We start from the raw sequence: 10,376 nt of genomic DNA on the forward strand, positions 1-10,376 counted from the left end.
TATGAAGCAACATACAATCATAGAGTGTTGTATTTATCTGGAAATAAACAATAATCATATAAAAGCTTAAACACTTCAGATGTAAAATTATTTGATGCCAAAATGAATGGGGATGAATCAATGGAATACTACCGGTAACTCTAAGTGGTCATCTATTGGCATCAGAGTCTCTCATAGGTGGTAATCTTTCTGAACGTTCGCCTACCCCCTTGGGTGTCACTGCAAAAATGTCTTGAATGTTACTGAAGTAAAACAAAAAAATAACCATTACAAATTTGATAAACCGCTTGCCGCTGCTTTTGTCCAATTGCGACTTACAAGTGAGGTTACGTTCAAGCTGCAGTGCAATAGGAGACCTCAGAGTAAACAATAAGTAAATAAACAAGATAACCCAACAACAAAGGTGTAGGTTTTTGAACATTCTAAGTTTCGCAACAATTGAAGGTTCTAAAATTCTATGTTGAATTCAATGAACCCAGATATTCTTTAAAATGTTAATTTCCCAACATTCCCGTCACACCGGTGTGACGGTACTCCTTTAAGGGTTAATGCAGAAGAATGAAGTAACAAAGTTAGGTGTTTAGTTAAGAAATAAGGTAGTTGTATCCTACACCTGTGTGATTGAGCAGCAGTAGTGTTGCCACCTGACAACTGGATGATCTGGGTTGAATTCCAGAACCTGCTGTCAGGAGTCTGTGTTGCTTTGGATAATAGCATCAGCTAAATGCCAGTTGCTCTGCTTTACTTAAGTTTTTAAGTTTTTGCTTTTTGTAAGAAAGTAATGAATCAACTACAGTAACCCATTAGTCCTATGGGTGAGCCTTGCTACACTCACAGAGTGTAATACCTGCATTTGCTTACCATCAAAATTACCACAGAGCACTGCATCAGATGCAGGCTCACTACACAACCATGATTACATAGTTACCGTATTTTCCGGACTATAAGTCGCACCGGAGTATAAGTCGCACCAGTCAAAAAATATGTCATGAAGAGGAAAAAAACATATATATAAATATATATATGTTGCACCTGAGTCACAGGACTAGCCAAACTATGAAAAAAAGTGCGACTTATAGTCCGGAAAATACGGTACTGTTGTTTACTTTAATATACAATAAGTCATTAACATTTCTGTGCATTAGACATAAACATACATTACAACTGTACTGACATTAGTGTAGGTCTGGCCAAAGCTATGTAATGCACTAGCCCACATCTGGGTAACTGAACCGACTCCGAGCTTTGGGCTGCTCATTATCCCCCGGCCTGCTGCTGGGTACAGTAGACACTTCCTGTACAATATGACATTCATTCCCTAATTGTCTCAATAATGGGGTGGTTCAAATGTCTGCCTCTATCAGTATGCTCAGACTGGCCATGTCAGAAGAATTTTAGTCTGACGCGTCAAAGCTTGGTGGCTGTTACGACAGACTGTTCTAAAATTGGATCGACATTCCAGACCAGGAAAACTTAAAAAAAAAGTACAGTGCCCTCCACATTTTTTGCCACCCCTGGTAAAGTTTAGTAAAAAAATACTTTTTATGATTTATCTTAGTCTCACAATGAAGACAATGAGGACAAATCATTCTTCAACATGGGGAAGACAACAGAATACACAATTCAAATTAATTAAGTCAGGGAATGGCTATTAAAGTAAATGCTCATATTTACACTTTAAAGGATAATTATGAAATCAACTGTAACTCTGTCAAACCTGCCTGGGCAAGGACCCACGTTTACTCTGCCCCTGCACACAGTGTGCATGGGGGTTGGGTGAGGGGGCTGGGGGGGTTGGTAAGAGAGGCAAAAACAACCCCTAAGAACCACTGTTGGACAGGTACAGCAGTGTTTCCCACAGAATTGAGTGGGATTCTATTTGTGGTGGTAGGTTTGAATCAAATGCAACAGTTTTTAACAAATTAGTGCAGCGTGGTTATGATTCTAACCAGATTTAAGCACAATTTAGTACAACCAGGAAAATCATTGTGCGGTGGTCAATGTTGATATTGTGGTGGGCCGCCACAAATAAATCAATGTATGGGAAACACTGTAGAGAAAAAAGCAGCATACCTGGGTCACCAAATTTTCAAAAACAATGAATTGCATGTAATTACAAATGTAAAAGACTATAGACTGGAGTTGTTAAATGCTATAGGGACCTGAAATAGTGTTATATGGACAGATCAAATGAAAATAGAGCTTTTTGGCATCAAACACTCAATATGGGTTTGGCCTACATAGAAGGATGACTACACAAAAGAACCCCAGCCTACGGATACTCATGGTGGAGGGTCTGAGATATTGTAGGACTGTTTTTATCCCAAAGGCCCTGGTGTCATGGGTAGCATAAGAGTTCATAGTATCATAAAACAAACCTGGTCATTATTATTATGATCAAAGTCTGTCCCAGCCAGGACCGTAAAGCTGGGTCATGATTGGATCAACCAGCAGGTCAATGAACCAAACCATATGTCCAGATTATTTTTAAACCTCTTTTTAATGATCTTTACCAGGGGTGCCAATACATGTGAAGGGCACTGCGTTTCTCATTTCTATATACTGTTTCCAGCAACTGCATGTGATGACCTGACAAAATCACCTGTTACAATATTACATAAAAGAGTGGCAAATTACATTTTCCAGGTGTATGTGTTTTTTTCTCTCTCTCTCAGCCCAACATGCTTCATTCTTTCTTCACACAGCTCAACAAGAGGTGTTACATTAATTAACACTGACTTACAATACAAAGCACTTTCAACTGAGCGAGTAGATTGACGTGAAACTCTGACCCTCTCCCTTCTACCCCCCACACACCCCCCCCCACACACACCCCAACCCCCAATAAGTCATTAAAGACCAATGGTGAGTCCCCTCTGGAATAAGGCCAAGAACAAAACGAAAAAAGAAGGGGGAAAGAAAATAAAAAAAACAATTGCTATGACCAATACCACCGAAGCCCCCCCACGGCCCTCCTCCTCCTCCTCCTCCTCCTCTGCGTAACATTCCAGTAGTGGCTTACTGTCCTCATGAGCCTGGCGGAGTCACCCGGCGGACTGCCACCTCCCTCCCTCCCTCCCCGACACTCTCGCTCTCTCTCTCTCTCTCTCCCGCCCCCTGCGCCCACACACTCAAGGTTCCACCGTCAGCCCGCTACACACTGAAGTCAAATCATTGCTGTTGTTTCAGCCAACGGTAGTCAAAACAAGAAACCGAGGTAAGAATTGAGACTGTTGGCATGTATGGGGCTCGACACAAACACGGTGTCAAGAAGAAGAATGTGCTCACTCATGCTTTTTTTTTTATTTTGTAAAGTCTTTTGACTTCTCCCCAAAGCAGAACGCTGAGACTCAGCTGCTTCTCCTTTTTTAAATTTCTATTTTACAAACATCCCAACATATGCCTTTAACTTAAAACTATTCATGCTGTACTCAGTATGGTTTCAGCAGACACAGTCATGTGACTTAAACAGTTAATTACTATTAGCATTATTATTATTAGTAAGAAGTTATTCACTTGTAGTAGCCTACACAGTTTATTATTCTGAATGACTCCTGATTGGTTCATACAGCTAGATCAAACTAAAATGACTAATTGCCGACTAACGAGCCAAGACAAGGCAGATTTTCTCAACACAGCTAGGTCAGTGATAGCTACCAGAGAGTAAAACACAGCTACAGCATTCAAAATATTAATTTATTTCAACTATATATGTCTGGGATAAAGGTATTGAATGCTTTCAGGAGAATACAAATCTAATTGGGAAATCCTTAAGATACATTAGCATGCTTAACATAAAAAAATAAAAAAATTGAGTGTGACTTATAGACAATGTATGAGCATATTATACTGTATGTGTCTATTATACTGTATAGGTATTCATTTGTATGCTCCCTTGCTTAGCGTGTTACAGAGTGACTTCAGATCCCTCGTCAAATGGTAGAGGACACTTCATCCAAAGCCATATAGGTCAGTTGATCAAATCTGCATGCAACACTTATAACAAAAAAGGACACACTCAGAGATGTTCTTCTTTTCACCTAAAAAAACACAGCACTCTGTGGTAACCAGTGAGCACCAAAACAATCTCTATGTATATTTTGACAGATGTGGTATTTATGTCAAGGTGTTTGTGATAAATGTATTGAAACCCCAAACCATTACTAGAAGAAAAGTGAAAACACACACACACACACACACACACACACACACACACACATCCATCCACATACCTGTGCATTCTCTTGTGTGATGGACATTGTGAAGAGTTATTCATTACAGAGGTTGACGCTTAAATGATTAACCGATTGCTATTACATACTGTGGGGCCACCAATCAATGGATTCGTCCTCAAACAAAAAATGATGTATTTCACCTACACTTTCACTTTTATGATACCGTCATAAAATGCACAAAGTGCAAAATACATCAATGGCAGAAGCAATGCATCAGTAACATGGCATCTGAAGTAACTAAGACTGTGATTAACGGCCAGTCAAAACACTATTACTCCAACAACACAGTGCCTCCTTTTGTTAGGTCACTGTTTGTTGGTATGTTAGTGTTTGGTGGCCGCTATGGTGGTGTTTTTCATCAGCTTTGTTGTGGCACTCCGTGGCCATGGTTTATTCACATGGCGGCATTCCAAGAGTGGGACAAAAGCAAGTTATCGCCCTCAGCATCACCCTGGACCAGGGACGAGAGAAAGGGGAGTGTGGGGTGGGGGGGTGCTTCATGTGGGGGATGGGGGGTGGTAATGCTGCGTTCTAGTTCTCTTTTCAAGTCGTTTTCCGACTCGCCAGCTCGGTCAATTCAGAGTAGGCCTACTATGAGTTTGAATTTCCAAGATGACTGCGCCCGTTAACAGTAAATGCGAGTCTTATATGCTCTGTTGATTAGCAGTTGGATTTGTGTCACATTAAATCAGCCTCAGAAACAATAGTGTCTAACTTCTATCTGTCACTATGATGCTATGATGTTTGTTTGGGTAAAACACTGTGTAATGCAGTTACAAACTGGCTAGTAACAACTGCTAACAATAGCCAATTGCTAACAGACGTACAATTTTGAGGGATCTGTACTTTACTCAAGTATCATTTTTAGGGAGTACTCATGACTTTACTCAAGTACATTTGAGAGGCAAATATTGTACTCTTTACTCCACTACATTTCTATCCATAACCGTGAGTACCCGTTACTTCTTCTAAAAAAAAAGGAAAAAAGAAAAATCTCGGAAACCCTCAATTTGTTGTTTCCCTCTCAAACGTGATTGGATTGTGCAGGCGCCACTGATTGGGACAGCCTATCAGCAATCACCTTCAGCTTTCCGCCAAAATCTACTCCATGGTCAGATTTAGATAAGAGACGAAACCATGGACGAAACAATGGATGAAGACACGCAGCAGGTCCATCCCGGGAATGTGCCAACCCGTGGCCCCACCTCGCCAGACTTTTTCAACAAGTTAATGATAGTTTTCGCTTCAAGTGTATTTTCAATAGTATTTTGTATTAGATATATGTATTTTAAATACATGTATTAGAAATACTGCCCATCCCTGGCAACATGGTATAAAGATGAAAATTACTTGATTTTACTTTCAATTCATTTTACATTCTCCAAGGTATTAACATTAACATTTTTCATAACTCCATGTAGGACGTTTCTGTACATAAATGTAAGTTATGTGGCAGTAGTAATGCAATATTTAGAAAATGTAGGCTACTCTTGTACTCTTGATACTCAAGTACTTTTAAAAACAAGTACTTCAGTACTTTTACTTAAGTAGACATCTGACTGTTGTACTTTTACTTGTACTGTCCGCCTCTGGTGTTAAGGTAAGGTGTTGGGGGAGTGAGGGTGGGGAGTGTGTGTGTGTGTGTGTGTGTGTTGGGGGGGGGGGGTGTTAGGTGCTGGGGGAGTGAGGGTGGGGAGAGATGTATGTGTGTGTGTGTGTGTGTGTGTGTGTGTGTGTGTGTGTGTAGGGTGTTAGGTGTTGGGGGAGTGAGGGTGGGGAGAGGTATGTGTGTGTGTGTAGGGTGTTTGGTGTTGGGGGAGTGAGGGTGGGGAGTGTGTGTGTGTGTGTGTAGGGTGTTAGGTGTTGGGGGAGTGAGGGTGGGGAGCGTGTGTGTGTGTGTGTGTGTGTGTGTGTGTGTGTGTGTGTGTGTGTGTGTGTGTGTGTGTGTGTAGGGTGTTAGGTGTTGGGGGAGTGAGGGTGGGGAGAGGTATGTGTGTGTGTGTAGGGTGTTTGGTGTTGGGGGAGTGAGGGTGGGGAGTGTGTGTGTGTGTGTGTGTGTAGGGTGTTAGGTGTTGGGGGAGTGAGGGTGGGGAGCGTGCGTGTGTGTGTGTGTGTGTGTGTGTGTGTGTGTGTGTGTGTGTGTAGGGTGTTAGGTGTTGGGGGAGTGAGTGTGGGGAGGAGTTTAACAGGTTTTGAAACAAGATGGCCTCATCTGATAACCCCTAGAGAGCACTGTTCCCACATGTCCCTCATGCGTTCGCACATATAAAGGAGAGGAGAAAGGGAGCCTTGTAAACATTAACATCTCATTGGAAGTGAAGGCGAAAAGTAATCACTTCTCCGAAGGAAGGAAAGAGAGAGAGGGAGGGAGGGAGGGAGGGAGAAGGACCAGGTGGAGGAGAGAGGGATCTTAAACACACCCTTGAGTTACCACTCAGTTCCAGTGTAGTGATATTGCCATAGTGATATTGTCATAAAATGATTTTTATGGTATTTTATGGATTTTTAAAACTATTTTAGGGTCTTCATCACACCATTACGCTTTTAGAGAACCTGATAAAGTCAGACCTGTTTGTCAGTCTGGATTGTACGCTACTTGTTTCTCTGGAGAGGAAACGTCTTTGCCCCCTCCTGTATCCTTTTGTCTGGGACCTATAAGGACTTTCCTGGCCTGGCTGAGACCTACTGACATCAATCCTGAAAATCTGGTCGTGCGACTTTACAGGGGACTTTGTGTGCCCTCTGAGAGGACCTATGAGATTCGAGTACCAGGCCCAGTCCCCAGCCTGCTCACACCTACCCCAGGCCAGTATGAGAGGACTAAAGCCTCCAAAGTGTGCTGAGGAAATATAAATATACCCAGAGCAGAGGCCCATGTGAAATCCTTTCAGTGCAAGCATAGAACCACGGCACTTTCATTTTGTTTTGCATCCCATCAAGGTCACCAGAGCCAGGGCCACAGTCTCCAGGTGGCCGTAAACAGCGGACAGCCACAAGCCAAAACACCCGACGACACACACACACACACACACACTCACACACACACACACACACACAAAGACACACACACACACACACCGGCTGACTACAAATGTACCCTAATCAGCCTACGTCAAACACAACTGCCGCATCTAATTATATCAAAGCCTCCCAGGGCCTCACCTTATCTCATCACTGTGTTGGTTCAAAAATAAAACAGCAAAGCAATGGTTTGTTGAGAAGGGGACACTTAAGGACAGTTGACATGCAGGTTGCAGGTTGTCATGCAAGTTGAGTATTCGTTTTGTACACATTTCTGATATGGGCCTTTTGTTCAAATTTTCTTCAGGATCACATCCCTTACAGTCCTCCCTGCCCTTTCAGTTGTAGTGTAGTGACCTCCTTAACTTGTACATTAATGAACAAAAAAAATTCTAACTTTTTGACCAACATTAATCTCAGTACTTGGACACTTGGTACTTGGCCTATAACACATGTTAGTCCTCCTCATGAATACCTAGAGCTGACATTTTATCCTAAATATATACTTAAAAAGGCTATGAAACCTAAAACCTGTTCAAAGCACATCAGCACTATGCCAACAATATGCATGCTTATTTTGTTGTTTGGAGACAGGCTGCTATACATTACCCTATGCACAGGACAAGGGGAAAGGCTCGTGCACAAGGCATGGTAAGTGATATGTTTTTTAACAAAAAAAAAAAAACTTACCTTTTTTGAACTCCTCCAGCATAGCGTCCAACTTTGTGTCGTTAAAGACAAAATGCAATTGGTGACTGTAAAACTTTGTGATGGTTTTCAGCGGCGTGCAGTCGTCAGGGTCCACGAACGCCAGATCCTTCACGAAGAGCAGGTCCACGATATTGGACCTCTCCCCCTCAAAGACTGGGATACGCGTGTAGCCGCTCTCCATGACTTCGGACATAGTGTTGAAGTCGAGGATGGCATCGCCGGGGATCATGAAGCAATCCCGCAGCGGCGTCATCACATCCTCCACGGTCTTAGTCCTCAGCTCCAGCGCGCCCTGGATGATGTTCAACTCCTCTTTCACCAGGTCGTTGTACGGATCCGTCACTCTCAGCATCTCGAGGAGTTTCTCTCGGTTGTATACAGTGCCTATCTCCTGTCCCAGCAGGTAATCTAACAATTTGCTCACTGGATACGATGCCGGGAATGTCAGAAGCATGAAAAATTTGGTTAGCAATATTGTGTTAGCACCAACAGCGAGACCATGTCTGGAGCATATTGCTTGAGGCACAATCTCGCCGAATATGACAATGCCAATGGTGGACATCACGACAGCTATCAATCCATTTCCCGCAATATCATCCAACAAAATCGTCAAGGTGGTATTCACCAAGACATTTCCCAAAAGAAGAGAGCAGAGCAAGTAATTCCCCTGGCTTCTAACCGGTTCAATTTTTCTGGCGAAGTTCTTCTCTCGTTCCGTGCCGCAGTTCTGAACAATCTGAAGCTCCATGGGGTCCAGCGCCATGAGTCCGAGATTCAAACCGCTGAACATCCCAGAGAGGCAAAGCAGCATCGAAATGAATATCACCTGCAGCCAAAAAGGAAGCAAGAACTTTCTCTCCTCTACCACTATCACTTTTGTGTCGTCCCCATCGTGATAGATCCAAGTGTTTTCCGTCCACGGATCGTGCGCTCCGGCAACAGCAGGTGCTGAAGTGGCAATGCACAGGTAGTACGCTTTACTCCTCTCCGTCTTTCGCAAGGGTTTGACCTCAATTTCAACAATCCCCGTAGTCTTACGATTCAAGATTATGTTGGGCAGAATAATTATATCCGAAGTCCTGATCCCACAGGGATGCAATCCTGACGTCTCCTCTTGGCTCTTGTTGTCCCCAGTGGAGCTGTCGATGTTCCCGATGACTCTGGACCGCTCGTGTTCCGTGAAGGCAATTTTGGACCACGTCTCGTTGTTTATGTTTTGGCCGTAGATCCTCAGTTTCACCCGAGATCTCTCACTGACCCGCAGAAAGCCCTTATCCATGAAAGAAATGTCGTCCGTGTCCTCCAGCCGCAGTCCAATGATGACCGTCTCCTCGCTCCCCTCCTTTCCACTTGTCGGGGCAATTAGGTATCCGCTGACAGTTAAAAAAATTAAAGTCAGGGCTCGAACCCGGCTAAGTGACGCCATTTTTGCAGTGGGTACTGAGACCGAGGGCTCTGCCATGTTGATAATGGGCAACCTCTTGAATGAAAAGGACTTTTAAAAATCAGAGCCAATCGGAGTCCGCCTTCATCTCCGCTGTGCGTCGCTTTAACTTGTGCATCGGACCTGCTTGGCTCAACTACGCGTCCGAAACTGATTACTCCTCAGAGCGGGCTCTGTACGCACTCACGCCTCTACTGGGGTCCCAGAGACAGGCGAGCGCAGTGGCCAATCCAGAGGCGCAGCTAACCAAAGGCGGGCTCCTTGCGGTCACTCCAACCAATAGAAAGCAAAAACAAAAGCAATTTAGAAGACAGGAGACAGGACTTTTCCGCGTGACTTATTAGACAGCCTTTGGAAGCAGTCGGGTTGTTAATGTTTCCTCTTTTCCTAAAAAGTTTGTAAATACAGTGCCTGGAATGGAAACGAAATCGCCGAATTCAATGCGTTTATCTGGCCAGGCAATGTTGTATCCTGTGAGTATGTAAATTAGGCCCTATTAGATCAGCATGTCATTTTATTAACTAGGTTACAGGTAAAATAGTGTGTATCAGTAGGCCTATGCCAATACTAAAAAGAAAAACAAATCAATTTTTTTTTTTCCTTTCCATTCTTAAATCAGAGTGAAGTGCCTTCACCACTTGTTGCATCTTCTACATGATGGCCTACATGATATTTTGACTATATAAAATATGTTTCCGCTAAGTTCAATCTAAATCAAATAAGCATGTAATATTGGATAAGGGGGAAAAGTCATAGCCCAGTACGACAGTTTAAATCTGGTGTTACAGCAGATCTGCATGTTTTTTTTTATTTATTTTTTTACTAAAGCCAGTTCTACATGTGCTTTGTGGCTTTCTTTATATGGTGTTGACTGTTCTTTGGCATTTGACCACATGCCACATGCCCATGCTCTTTAATAAAACACCTGGACTCCAATTGCAAAAGCTTAGCCTGGTTGAGGGTTG

The 10,376-nt window shown here is 43.1% G+C and overlaps 1 protein-coding gene across 2 annotated transcripts in view; it reads right to left on the reverse strand.

Moving 5' to 3' along the window:
• cnnm2b (cyclin and CBS domain divalent metal cation transport mediator 2b) overlaps positions 1 to 9,555 on the reverse strand; it is a 43,947-nt gene extending 34,392 nt beyond the window's left edge. For both annotated transcript variants that reach the window (XM_076289984.1, XM_076289983.1), the window contains exon 1: positions 7,947 to 9,555. In XM_076289984.1, the coding sequence (XP_076146099.1) occupies positions 7,947 to 9,429 (1,483 nt within the window). In that variant the 5' untranslated portion in view covers positions 9,430 to 9,555. The remainder of the gene's footprint in view (positions 1 to 7,946) is intronic.
• Positions 9,556 to 10,376: the final 821 nt, after the last annotated feature.

This window comes from Alosa pseudoharengus, unplaced genomic scaffold (genome assembly GCF_046254945.1).
Source record: "Alosa pseudoharengus isolate Yale_2024_CS ecotype anadromous, Long Island Sound unplaced genomic scaffold, YU_APseudo_1.1 YU_APseudo_1.1_scf_1, whole genome shotgun sequence".
In the NCBI taxonomy this organism is placed as follows: Eukaryota; Metazoa; Chordata; class Actinopteri; order Clupeiformes; family Clupeidae; genus Alosa; species Alosa pseudoharengus.